The 13,658-nt window shown below is 40.5% G+C and overlaps 1 protein-coding gene across 4 annotated transcripts in view; it reads right to left on the minus strand.

Annotated features, from left to right (window-relative positions):
- The window catches only part of Unc13c (unc-13 homolog C), a 445,873-nt gene that overhangs the window by 143,350 nt on the left and 288,865 nt on the right, over positions 1 to 13,658 (minus strand). For all 4 annotated transcript variants that reach the window (XM_087905372.1, XM_087905373.1, XM_087905375.1 and 1 more), the window contains 2 exons: positions 10,689 to 10,822; positions 1,031 to 1,116 (listed from right to left, as the gene is read on the minus strand). In XM_087905372.1, coding sequence (XP_087761498.1) covers positions 1,031 to 1,116; positions 10,689 to 10,822 — 220 coding nt within the window. The remainder of the gene's footprint in view (positions 1 to 1,030; positions 1,117 to 10,688; positions 10,823 to 13,658) is intronic.

The raw sequence follows: 13,658 nt of genomic DNA on the forward strand, positions 1-13,658 counted from the left end.
GTTTCTAAGTTGTACATCTGAATAAGATAATCTCTTGGCATTCCTCTTAGCATAGTCAAGTCTCTTGTATGGCCCTCTGGGCCCTGTAACTCTCCCCCATCAGTCTCTAAACTTACCTCTTGCTAGGCACTGACTTTTCTTTTCTCAAATCTATCTCCGTTGACTTCATTTCTCTTTTGTCCTTTACCTCAAGGTTTTTTGTTCCTATTTCTTATGCAGGTCTTTGCGAAAGAAATGTTCTTTACTGACAGCTCCTTGAAAGCTGTGGTGTCTCTAACTCAAGTCTGCTTTAGGAGACTCATTCCCAGATCTCCATTGCTATTGTTCTGTCCTTGCCATATGGTAATCGTCTGCCTACAGCAGTGCTTGTAACTCTGCTTCGTAGTCTTGCTCAAGAAAGGGCCGCAGCTATTACCCTTTTGTCCCGCCTCACACGGAATGTCCTCACACTCGGTGTCCCCTGGCTCACTGTACACTTGCTGACTATATCTCAAGAAGGTTTCTACTAGGTTTTATGTTCAAGCACGGCTGCTTGGTTGATGGTTCCATCACAACCTTTATGTGTAGAAGGATGCTCAAACAACCTGTATAGACGTAGTTAACCTAAGGTTGTTTCCTCTGACTCCCCGCTGTTTGATTTGTGCTTGCTGAGGTAGAGCTCTTGGTGAAAATCTTCCTATTGACTCTGTGTTAGTGCTGGCCATCCTTTAACCACATCTGTCTGGAGGTGCTGTTTCCAAGTCTATGGAGACAAATAGCAGGGACAGTACTGTTCTCCCATCCTCAGGTGTGACTCACTTTAGGGAAAATTTTCCACAGAACATCTCTGTCCCTGCACATCTCTTCAGGTAGAAAACATACTAGAACATTGCAACTTGGGCTTTTTCAACTGGTGAAAAAAAATGTGTTCTTTAGAACTTTTAAATATTTTGCGACCTTTATCTTCTACCATTTCGTAATATGCTTTAAAATTAAGCTAAATATAGTAGTCTATATTTTACTTTACACTTCTTCTAGGCAATGGACTTACCCTCTAGAGCATATTTCATGTCGAGAGCAAAGAGAGACCACATGATTTCTGCACTTATCTTTCCCATGTTGAGTTCTTGAGGAAACCTAAAACAGAAGACACCATTTTAGTGTATCAAAAGCAGTAACATCCCTGACACAGCTCATACACACACGTATATTTTCATTATGCAATTTCTTTCTGCTGACTTTAAGAAGCGTGGGGTGGGGTTGTATAAGTGGCAAAGAAAAGAGTGGTCAAATAGACGTTACTATATTGGCACCAAAGAGGCAGAGCCCAGGGATTCCCTGGGATGTCTATGTGATGTGGATAATTATATATATTTTGTTTTCATTGTTTAAATTTGAACTTAAGTAAGAGAATATCAGGTCATAGTATCTGAACAAAAAGGACAAAAATAAAACTAAAAATTAATATCTCTCATATACATCACTTCATGCAACCCCAATAAAAAGCTGAATTCAATGGTTTTTAAAGATTTATTTTTGCTTTCAATTATGTATCTGTGTGTATCTATGTGTGTGAGTGTACATGTGTGTGCAGGTCCCACAGAGGCCAGAAGAGGGTGCTAACGTCCCTGGAGCTGGAGTTACAACAGTTGTGAGCTGCCCAATGAGGATGCTGGGAATCAAAGTCTGGTCTTCTGCAAGAGCAGCAAGAGCTTCCAATCACAGAACATCTCTCCAGCACCCAGCATAGCCAACTTTACAATACACACAAGACAAAAGATTGCCATCAACAAGGTTTATTGTGAAAGTGCAAGGTTAGTTCAACATTCATTCCCAAACTGAACAATTCAATTTGCCAACCAATGGACTGAAAGGAAAAAAATAGATGGTTATTGCACCGAATGTAAGAAGCATATGGCAAACTCCAACATCCATCCATGTATAGTAAACATTTTCTGAAAACTAAAATTGAAGTGAATTTTATCACCATGTTCCTGGGCATGGTGATACAATTCTATAATCTCAGCACTTGAGCACAGAGACAGAAGGAATGTGAGTTGGAGACTAGCCTGAGCTAAAATCAAGTTCAAGGCAAATCTGATCTAAAGAGAAAGATGGTGTCTCAAGAAACCAAACAACAAAACCTGTGGACCTCATGCTTAATGGTCACACAGTAAGGTCATAATCTGAGCAATGACATTATTCTCAGTTTTTCTGGTAAGTATCACTGAAGTTCTGAAATTCTGCAAAAGAAGCAGGAGAAAGAAGAGGCATAAAGACTGGAAGGGAGGAGAGAAGGCTGTATTTGTAAATACCATGACACCCTGCATAAGGAATGCTCCAGGTGCTACCAACAAGCCATTTGGCCACTTGGCATGAGCCATAAAGTGCTGCAAATCCAGAGCAGCCTGGGCTAATACAGTAAGACTCTGTCTTAAAACTAAGAACAAACAACAACATCCCTAAGAAAATAAAAATAAAATTTCTACATCGGAAGTGCTTAGCCTATCACTATAAAAAGCCACTATAAAAAAAGACCACATTATAAAATCATGAATTTGTATACACTAACAACAAGCCATTGGCAATCTAAATTAGAATATCATCTACAATAGCAACAACAGTGTTAAGCATCTAGGTATAAATCTAGGAGTCTGTATATAACATCCATGCAATGTAAACTGCACAATATTGAGGTTAGAAATCAACAGAAGAGGAGAAGGCCCTGTGGAGCTAGGGGCAAAGAGTCTGAGCAGAGCGAACCAGGTTTTCTCAGAGTTTTTTTTCACCTTGTTTTCTACTCCTATGAGGACACGATGTGTAGAAACACAATGACAATTAAGATTGTCATTGCAGCCACAAACGTAAATTAGAGCTTAGAATGCAGAGCACCCTGGTTATGACCATTCATAGTTTACGATACAAAGCAGCCTGGCTATGTCCATTCATAGTTTAGGACACAGAGCATCCTGGTTATGATCATTCACAGTTTAGGATGCAGAGCACCCTGGTCTGGCCATTTGTAGTTTAGGATGCAGAGCACCCTGGTCTGGCCATTTGTAGTTTAGATGGAGGGAGGATGAGCTATCTGTGCTAAGGAAGAAACTATGCATAGCAGCTGCAGTGTTCACAGAACAGACTCCCCAAATGACTTCAAAAAATATTGTCTTTAATCTAGAAGTTTGAATCAGAAAACTTCAAAAAGAGAATCTAGAAATCAACTGTGACTTCTCAGGGTTTTCACAGTGGTATGCAAACTGGCAAGGCTTAGTTCCAATCTTTTTAAAAAAACGGCTTAAGGGAGCTGACGGACACTGTTGAATCTGCAGCCTGGCAAATGCAGTGTAAATGGAACTGCCATTTAAAATAGAGCTACACTGGATAAACACACACACTACATAACAAGTAAGCTGGTAATATCAGTATGAAAAGACACGGTCTGAGTCAGATGGTTCAGTTACTTAGAGAGCAAGTAATTTAAAAAGAAAAAACAAAAAACCCCAACCCAAACCAACCAACCAACCAAAAACAACCAAGGCTGGAGAGAAGGCAGGCAAACAAACAAACAAACAAAACAAGGGTGGGGAGAAGGCTCAGTAGTTAAGAATGAGCACTGCTCTTAAGGAGGACCAGAGTTCAAGCTCCCAGAACTTGCATCAGGTGGCTCATAACCAGCTATAACTCCAGCTCCAGGGAATGTAACACCCTCTTCAGGCTTCTGTGGGTACTGTACGCACATGTGCATCCCCGCCATAATTACAGATAAAATATACTTTGGTGTGGGACAATTGTATTCTGTCAATTATGTTTTAAATAAACACTGATTGGCCAGTAGCCAGGCAAGAAGTAGAGGCAGGGCAATGAGAACAGGAGAATTCTGGGAAGAAGGAAGCTTACTCCTGAGTCCTGTCCAGACACCGAAGAAGCAGGATGTGACCTGCCCCACTGAAAAAGGTATTGAGCCATGTGGCTAACATAGATAAGAATAATGGGTTAATACAAGTTATAAGAGTTAATAAGAAGCCTAAGCTAATGGGACAATCAGTTTATCATCAATATAGAACTCTGTGTGATTTTCTTTGGAACTTGATTGCAGGAACCTGGCGAGACAGAAACCCCAACAAGCAGGCCACCATGTTACAATACTTAAAGAAAAAAAAATCACAAAAATCTAACAATATGGGAAAAGAAGTATAACATACTCTATCAACATTTCAAGACATTTAAATTAAAATGATGCTGAATTACATTGTTTCAGACTACAAGCTATAACAATTTGTTAGCACGTGTCATAGCTGCTTCCTGTTACTCTCAAGGCCTTTGCTTCTTACACAGGGCAGACACCTGAGCTTCCACACTGCACCCTTCTTTGTTCTGCACCCTGGACTCCTGCCTTCTGGCTCCATCACCCTCACATTACATGACACAGTGGAATAATAAACAGCTATCAAGGAGGGAAGACAGAACCGTTGGTGGTAATGTTTTAAATGGGTAATTCCACAGTTTCTTCCTGACATGGGCTTGAAGTTTCTACCTCTGTTTTATGGTATTACCTTTAGGTTCCTACTGAGAATAACATCTCTCAATTTTTGTCTAGAATTACAAAAACATTTCTTTTGGATTTGGAACATGCTACACCCAAATATGACAACTTGCTATATCAAATATTTTTTTCCAAATGTGTGTGTGCCTGCATGCATACACAGTGTGTGCATGCTCTGTGTGTGAGAGTTGTTGAGGCCAAAAAGGGTGCCAAATCCCCTGGATCCAGAGCTCCAGGCACTTGTGAACCATCAGGAATGGGTGCTGGCTGAGAATGGAACCTGGGTTCTCTAGAAGAGTGGTGAGTGCTGAGCTATCATCTCTTCCTTCCTTGCATTGAATATTTTAAGAGAAAGCAGTTTGGGAAATGTCATCACATAAGAAGGACTTCCTCTGCTCTGGGAATCGGCTGAAAGACTCTCGTGTGACAGGTGAGAGGGGCCATCCCTATACTCAGAGAGAAGGGGCATTTATTTCTCGGGAGACACATAAGCCAAGAAGAAGACTTGCTGTCTCTCTCAGGCAACTACGCTCTCACGTTCCTGCTACTGCTCAATGACATTCCTCCATGACTCTGCTCGCCTCTACCCCGGAGATATCCAGGTCTAACCACTGCACTGTCCTTCACAGCGAATTCTTCCATGTACTATAGCAAATTCTATAACTACATTTATATAGTTTACTCTTCTCAACCTGTTCTCTTGCAGAGACCCCAGAGGAGAACTCAGAAAAGCATAAGAAAGCGACACATCCTTCCGGTGCTTCTCTCTCCCTGACATTAGCATCTCTCTACCACAAAGTATCACCATGACCATACATAGGAATTTCCTGGAACAAACCTTAAGAGCCAAAGTATACGTAGCCTGTGATTAATGCAAGCTTATAGTTTCCAAAAGTAATTTTGCTGCTTTTTCCTATCTTGGGAAGAAAAGGAAGAAAAATACGTAATTATAAACAAAATAAGACAGATGGAAAATGTAAGCCATTCTTTCTGAGAAGAGCCAGTCCGCTTCTCTCACAGGTTTTGCCAATGGCTCTGTTCTCTTGGAAAAAATTTTTAAGTTTCGATTTTAGTACTAAATATTTGTTTTTATTATTTTATATGTTTGTTGTCTCTGTGTGAATAGGTACCCATGAGTGCAGTGCCCCATAGGGTCAGAAGAGGGCATTAAGTTGCCTAGAGCTGGAGTTGCAGATAGTTTTGAACCTCCAGATGAGGATGTTGGGAACCTAACTTAGGTTCTTTAGATGAGCAGCAGGTACTCTTAACCACTGAGCCATCTCTCCAGCCTCAGTCTCAAACTCTTCAGAGGTCAGAAAACAATCACAAGCCCACAATGCTTCTTTTTGTTTGTTTCCTTTATAGACTTGGAGAATATCTTGCTTTGGCTTCAAATTTTATAGTGTTGAATTTACCCTGCATTTACAGAACTGAGGAATGATATTTAAAGGCAGAATTTTTTCTTCCAATACGCTCTGCGGTTGATTATTTCTGTCTTTATTGGAATAGTGATGGGATCTAGACATTTCCAGTTTAACACATTTCTGGCTTATTTTCTTTATCAAATAATAGCCGTCAAATCCTGTGGCTAATCTCAGCATGACCCAAAAGAAGAGATTTGAGTTTTCCTCCGAAGCTTAACTAATTTATCCAGTAGAGTAATGACTGGTCTCTTTAAGTCCATTGCCTCATCTGCCAAATGGGGTTGATAACAACTATGTAACATGTGAGCTTCTCGAGGGCCATTGTGAGGGTTAAATGAGATTTTATACCAATGTTTTGCAGACTCACTCGTTCATCATGAGCAGTCAACAAGCATTTGCTGCTGTTGGGAGTAAAATCCTAGCCAGAATGAGACATAAAGAAAAATATTATTATCTATTGGTTCTTAATGAGAAAAATAATTATTGCAGAAAGTAAATTGAAGTTATTTTTATATTCGCTTTGTTGTCTTCAAGAAAAATAAGATGATGATAATAAAATTAATAGCAATAAAGTGAATTGTAGAGGAAATTTTTTTTGTACTCAGGAGTCAAAAGATTTTAAGACTTCTGAACTCTCAGATGGCATACCAACCATTCATATGCTAATTAGAAACAGTCCCCAAACCGTAACAGAAACAGGACTGGAGGAAAGTGTTGGCATTAATAGTGGCTCGAATCAAGCTATTATCACCTTGGAGGAGAGTTTCAGTGAGGGACCATCTACATTGGGTTAGTCTGTTGGCAGGTCTATGAATGACTATTTTAACTGATATGGAAAGACCTAGTCTGGAATGGGAAGTGTCATTTCCTGGATTAGGCTTCCTGAGCTGTTTAATAACAGCAGAGAAATCAAGTTGAGCACCAATGAGCAAGTCAGTGAATAGACACACTTTAATTTCTCTCTGCTCTTGGCTGGGGATGGTGTGACCAACCTTTGAAGTTCAGTCACTCTCAAGGACTAGAACCTGAAATTGTAAGGGAAAATACATCCCTTTCTTCACTCAGCTGCTTACTTCCAGGGCATCTTATCAAAGCCACTGAAATGAAACCAGAACACTAACCTTACTATGTAGAAGCTATTATGCATATATTCAAAACTTAAATCTAAACTTACATGGTACATCATATATATATATATATATATATATATATATATATATATATATATGTATATTACATATTTAAGTGTCTCTTCTTAGCTTAACCTGAAGATTAAATTCTCTCATGTTAAGGACACTACTGCATTTTCAGTGAAGCATTTTCAGTTTAACTTAATTGATAATTTATAATAGGGCTGTTTAATGAAGGAAGCAATTCATTCCTCCATTACAGTCTGCCTCCTCTTTTTAATTTGTAGCAATTAATACAGAGCATAAATGTTTTAAACCTCGAGTCTTTTGAGACATATCAATTTAACAAACCAATTTATTATTTCAAAAGTATCTTAGTCGAATCAGGAAAACATAATCTGGCAAATTTGATAATTTGGATTCATTAGTCATAGCAGACAAAATTAGAACCCATTAAGTTTGGAGTTCTGCTGTGAGGTGCAAAGCACATCTGAAGAAAACTGTGTTCTTTAAGGAGGAGTAGGCCACACTCTGTACAACTGGCAGTCACATGTGTGGGCTGATGTTTTAGCATCAGCTGACATCTGACAGACATGTAGTTTTCTCCATAATGTAATAGAAGGAAACAAAAATAACACTTAACCAGAATCAAAGACACAGTGACCTATTATGACCATATATAATGTATGGCCTTAACTTACATCCTGACTGAAACAAACCATGGATGCCCCACAAAGAAGGACATTGTATAAGACAATCAGGAACAGCTGTCTACAGGATGGGGTTTCTGTTAGACTTGGACGTTGATGCTGCTGTCCTGGCTGTGGTGCGCTACTTTTGTGGGACCAAAACTGCCACAACTTCTCGAGGTGGGTGCTGACATACAGAAAAATGGAATTGCTTGATGTCTGAGATTAGCTGAAGGTGATTCAGCCAGAAAACAAAAACTCAAGAGCATATGAGAAAAAAAAAGTAACAAAATTTAATGATTATTAAATTGAAGTGATGGAGACATGTTTTATTGTGTGGTTATCTGTTCTTTTTAATATCACGACCATGTTCATAATGATTTTTCATGTAAAAAGTAATTTCACAAAGCCACGTGTGAATACAGAAGCCAGGAGCTTTAACACATTGAACACTAGTCTCAAAACAGAACAACATGTCAGTTCTGGATCAAAGCAGCTTCCACTGAGGCTTTCCCACCAGAGCAAATGCAATCTTTTAGAATATATGACTTAAAAGGAATATACTGGGTTATTCCTCACTCTGAAAAACATTAAAGGAACATACTGCACACACGTGCACGCACACACACACACACACACACACACACACACACACACACATACAATTGACTGTTTTAAAATTGATTTCATTTCTGACATTGGGTACTCTCTACTACACAGTCAATGCAGAACAAAACTAAATTATATTTTCACTCTGGCATGTGTTATATTTCCTGCTTGTCTTTTATTGCTCAGATAAAATACCATGGCTAAAAGCAATGTAGGGAGGATGGGGTTTACTGGGCTGACATGTCAGCATCGTAGTTCATCACTGAGGGAAGCTGAGGTAGGAACTCAAGCAGAGGCCATAGAGGAATGCTGTTCCCTACCTTGCTTTTCCTGGGTGTCTGAGCCTACTTTCTTACATAACTGAGAAGCACCTTCTCAGGGTGGTGCACCCACAGTGGTCTGGGTCCTCCCACGGCAGTAAGTAATCAATAAAATGCCCTGCAGACTTGCCTATAGGCCAACCCAATGGAGGCATTTCCTCAATTGAGAGTCCCTCTTCCCTGATGACTCTAGCTTGTGTCAAATCAACAACAACAATAACAGCAGCAACAACAACAACAACAAAATCTAACTGGCCAGGAGCTAAATGGCTGGCCCACACTGAAAGCTGAGATAAGGGCTAGTTGTGGATTCTGAGTCTGGCATTCTCACAGAGGAGAATTAAGAAGCCAATTCTCGACAGTAGGAAATTTTCAGAATCTTCTGGCGTTAGAAAGAAACAAGATGAGAACAAGGGTGAGGTCTAGAGAACAAAGAGGAAACAGTGTATAGGGAAAGCAGGTACTCTAGCTATTACACATAAAAGATCAGGTTACTTTGTTCAGAAATAGGAGAATCTGAGGCATGAGAGAGATGAATTATTAATAGATGGCAAGATTCTTTTGTTGAAGACATCACACACTTTAGTTGCAGAACACAGAGAAATAAATCTTGACCTGACCAGGAAACTCCTCCTGCCGACAAGTTTTCCTAGTGCTGGGAGGGATGCTGTGTAAGCTACTGGGGGAGAAAAAAACCACATCAATGGATGTATCTAACACTGCACTGATGTGGGATGTCCTTCTGTATATGTGTTGCTTTTACTGGCTAATGAAGTTGCTTTGGCCTATGGCATGCAGAATATAGCTATGCTGAAAGAGATATATAGAGAGAGTAGGTGGAGTCAGGGAGATGCTATGTAGCTGCTGAAGGAGGATTCCGGAACTTTAGCGGTAAGCCACAGCCTTGTGGTGATACACAGATTAATAAAAATGGGTTAATTTAAGATGTAAGAGCTAGCTAGGGATATGCCTGAGTCATTGGATAAACAGTGTTGTAATTAATATAGTTTTTGTGTGTTTATTTGGGTCTGGGCAGCTGGGAAAAACATGTGCAGTCTCTTTCTACACTGCACCCTGCAGACTACAACACCAATCCTCCAGACAAGATGTGCCCACATGGTGCAACAGTGGCAAGACTCTCCTGATTGGACTGGAGGCCTGTTCCCACAATGGGGATTTCGTGCCTGGTATTACAGACATGGTTAGTACCCTAGGGGAGAGCCTACTGTTGTTTTTCTACATGGTCATGTTGCCAAATGCCTTCTAAATGTCTGTGTTTATATCCATAGGCTTGTGCTGCCCCCAACCTTGGTCAGACCCAGTTCTTGCTGAAGGGGTAGTGGTTAGTGTAGAGTTGTATTACTCCAAGTGCTGAGAATGCCACCGTTAAGAGCTTAGCTGGAGATGAACATGTATATCACCCACAAGTCCCACGGCTAAGGGATCATGGAAGAGAGGCCAGAAGGGTGGTAAGAGCCAGAGGATGTGAAGAGGCACCTTGAAACACCATCTGTTGACATGCCATGAGTGTGGCACACGTGAACTTACAGCAGCAATGACTACTTGCATAGGCCTGCACATGATCAAGGTCGTTAAAAATTCCAGCATGGTATAGAGAAGAGCTACCAGCTACCAAGGCCCAATCCCTAGCTGGGGAACTATTGCAGTTGATAATTGCAGTTGATAGCTGCTTGGACAGAGTGTCAGGTGGAACTGAAACACTTCATTTTTCTTGCACTTGCAATTTTAAATCAATTGATAACCTAACATAAATTATGATTGAGGCTGCGTTGGGCAACAAAGACAATAAAAGTGAACAACCCAGTTTTGCACAGTAAGTCTGGATACGTTCCATTGTTAAGATGGTACAAAAAAGAGGACACAGGAAAGCTTTTGCCTTCACCTTCATTAGAATGTAGGTAGCACATAAATCCAGGTAATGCATTTCTAATGTTAGAACGAAGACTGCCAACTCGTATATGCAGTGTACTTACTGATTGAGAACAGGGGTGTAGGCAGTTTTGTCCTCATCAATAATAGTGACCATCAGTGTGATCAGCTGTGGCCAGAAGTCCAGGTTCTTGGTGGTCGGTCCCTGGTCCTCCCGAGGGACATCCTGCTTCTTACTCTGTTCACAAGGCAAGCCAGGCAAAAGAGACGTTAAAGGGAGGGCTGCAGTTGTGTGTACTGTCCTGTCCACCAGAGATCAGAGGAGCAATTCTAAAAACATGTGTAGATCAGGGGGAGGTCAAGCCATTGAGCTCAGGTTTTCTTTCTTCACTGAGTAGGAAGAGTCAGCAGCCAGCCTCCTCATCCTAGTCTTACATTTGTTTAGGGCATAACTGCCAGCAGCCTCTCATTTGGCTCTGGAATGTAGGCCACTCCTCTCTCTCTGAATGCTGCAAGCCTACAACCTTAGGAATTGTTATGGAAACTATCCCTTTAATGTGGCCTTTTCCACAGACAGAGACCCAAGCTTATGTGTATAAAGGTGTGTGTGTGGGTGCGGGTATTTATCAAGCCTAAGTATGTTGTCCTAAGTCACGATGTAATAGGTTAAGAAACTCAAAGCTGTCTGGCTATAAAACACTACAGAAGGAAAGCTTCTCCAACTAGCACCTGCCACATGCTTCGTCTTTGACCCTGGTCCTGACCACAACTCTATCTGACAAAGCTTCATTTTCGTAAATCTACCTTTTTCTTCTTTTACTTAAACCATCTTTAATTTCTTCGCAGTTCTACATACTGTCTGAATTCTTTAAAGATCACCTCTAGAAGGCAGACTGTGACCTGGGATGGTCTGAACTCACTTTAAGGTTAGGGAGTACAATAGTGATGGTATTCCCCCGCCACGCCCCGCCCAGAGAGGGTTTCTCTGTGTAGCTTTGGAGCCTGTCCTGGAATTCACTCTGTAGACCAGGCTGGCCTCGAACTCACAAAGTTCTGCCTGCCTTTGCCTCCTGAGTGTTGGGATAAAAGGCATACACTACTACTGCCTGACCAATGGTGAATGTTTTATATATAAATTTCATTTTCAATATACAAAATTCTTTCCAACATGCAGGTAAATTATTCTTATTATTTATTTTACTGAATATCCTTCTTAGAGTGCTCATTTTACATTCATTTGTTGGATTTAGGCAGAAAATATAAAGGGAGATATAAGTTCCACTCAAGAATACAAGTAAGTGAGACACACGGCATCTATGACTACTCTTTCTAAGGCATTTTGCTATGTCCAGAATTATCTGAAGCCTCAGTTTGTGGCTCAAGAAAACTCTGATGCTCTGATGTAAACTGTGTATCAGATGTGGCACAGTTTAGTCTGTTCTGCGTCTAGTCATCACGTCTTCTTTTGGGACCAGAATTTCAGTCATCCTGCAGTGAATGGCTCTTTGTGTTTATTTGCTAATATTTACCAAGACATATAACTTATCTATGTTCCAATGAGTCATCCCCTCATTACCATTTTCACTTAAGTGAAAATACAGCCGCAGAGTTCATTTAGCTTGGCAATGGGATGGAAGAGAAGAAATCAGGTGAATGGCTCTGGAATGTAAGACGAAGCTGATGTGTCTCCAGATAAAACATATAGAATTTGTGTGCTTATATGTGTGCATGTGAAAGAATGGTGACCGATATGGCCCTCATTCAAGACAGGTAAGCAACCATGAAAGGCTTTGGTAACAAGTAATAGCTATGCTGAGACTGTGAAAGACCTGGACAGCGAAAGGAGTAAAACAATATAAAAATAAGAAAGAAATAAGCTTCAATATGCAATAAAAAGATCGGAAGAGAAAATTGAAAACCATTCACGTGTAGCTGTTTTTATAATGTGCTTGCCACTTACCCTCATGCTGAGGTGGTTATTTAACTCCTCAAACTTCTGACAAAGAAATCTTAGTTCCAGCACTTTGCAGGTTAAAAATAGGAACTCTCTAATTGGCTTATGAAATAGGACAGAAGTTTCAGACACTCGGGAATCTAAGATCCCCGTGAAGACCGAGGTGGGCAGTTTATTGGCTAGGAAAAAGGAGAGCATTTATCCAGGTCTACATTTAGACTGGACTGAAGGTGAGGATCTCTTGAGTATCCTCCAATCTCCAAGGCAACCTCTGGCAGTCCTGGCATCTGTGGAAACAGCCTTCTGGCTTTCCTGTTGCAGACATGCTAACTCTCCCTTCCTGACCATTATCTCTTCTGTCCTCAAAAGCTGGACAAGAGAGATCTTCTCAACTCATCACATTACAATAAAACACCTGCCAGTCTTGAAGACTGAACACGCAATGCCTAGTCCACATGCAACAGAATTCCGGCCCGTGGACTGCGGCAATCTAGAGGGCTAAACCACAGCTTCTGTGGCAGGGACTGACGCGCCTCAGAGAATTTTCCTGTGTTCCCAAATCAAGACCAGAGAAAGCCATATATGCTCTTCAAAGCAGCCACAGGAGCAATCCACTCCTACTAGTGGGTTCTCAGCCACACTTTTCCTCTACTAATGTCTTCTGTTATCAACACAGGGCTTTCCCGTGGTCACTCTGGGCGAGGTTTTCCAACTTCCCTGTTTGCCAGTGAGTCTTTGACTAAATGAAGTGATCATGGCTGATTTACTTACTATTTATAGAAAGAACTGAATTTCAACCCCGTGTTTTCATGGTTTACATGGTCTTAAACTATTTCCAAATATTAAGGGCTTATCATTTCAACATCCTAACAATATGGGAACTGAGGGCTAACATAATATCTACTTCCTGTTCTTATCTATAAAATAAACCAAAGAACATAGGTAACACATGAAAATGTTAGGCCTTTCTGGTTCCTTCTTAGCATTAACTTAAGGTCTTAGTTATATAGTTTGTAGATAAAACAACAACTACTGTATGCTAAAATTATCAGACTAATTATTCTGAGTTTCACATCATAAGGAAATCTTTCAGTAAACAAAGTCATTGGTGCCAAAGTTA

This window comes from Myodes glareolus, chromosome 4 (assembly GCF_982192425.1).
Source record: "Myodes glareolus chromosome 4, mMyoGla1.1, whole genome shotgun sequence".
Classification (NCBI taxonomy): Eukaryota; Metazoa; Chordata; class Mammalia; order Rodentia; family Cricetidae; genus Myodes; species Myodes glareolus.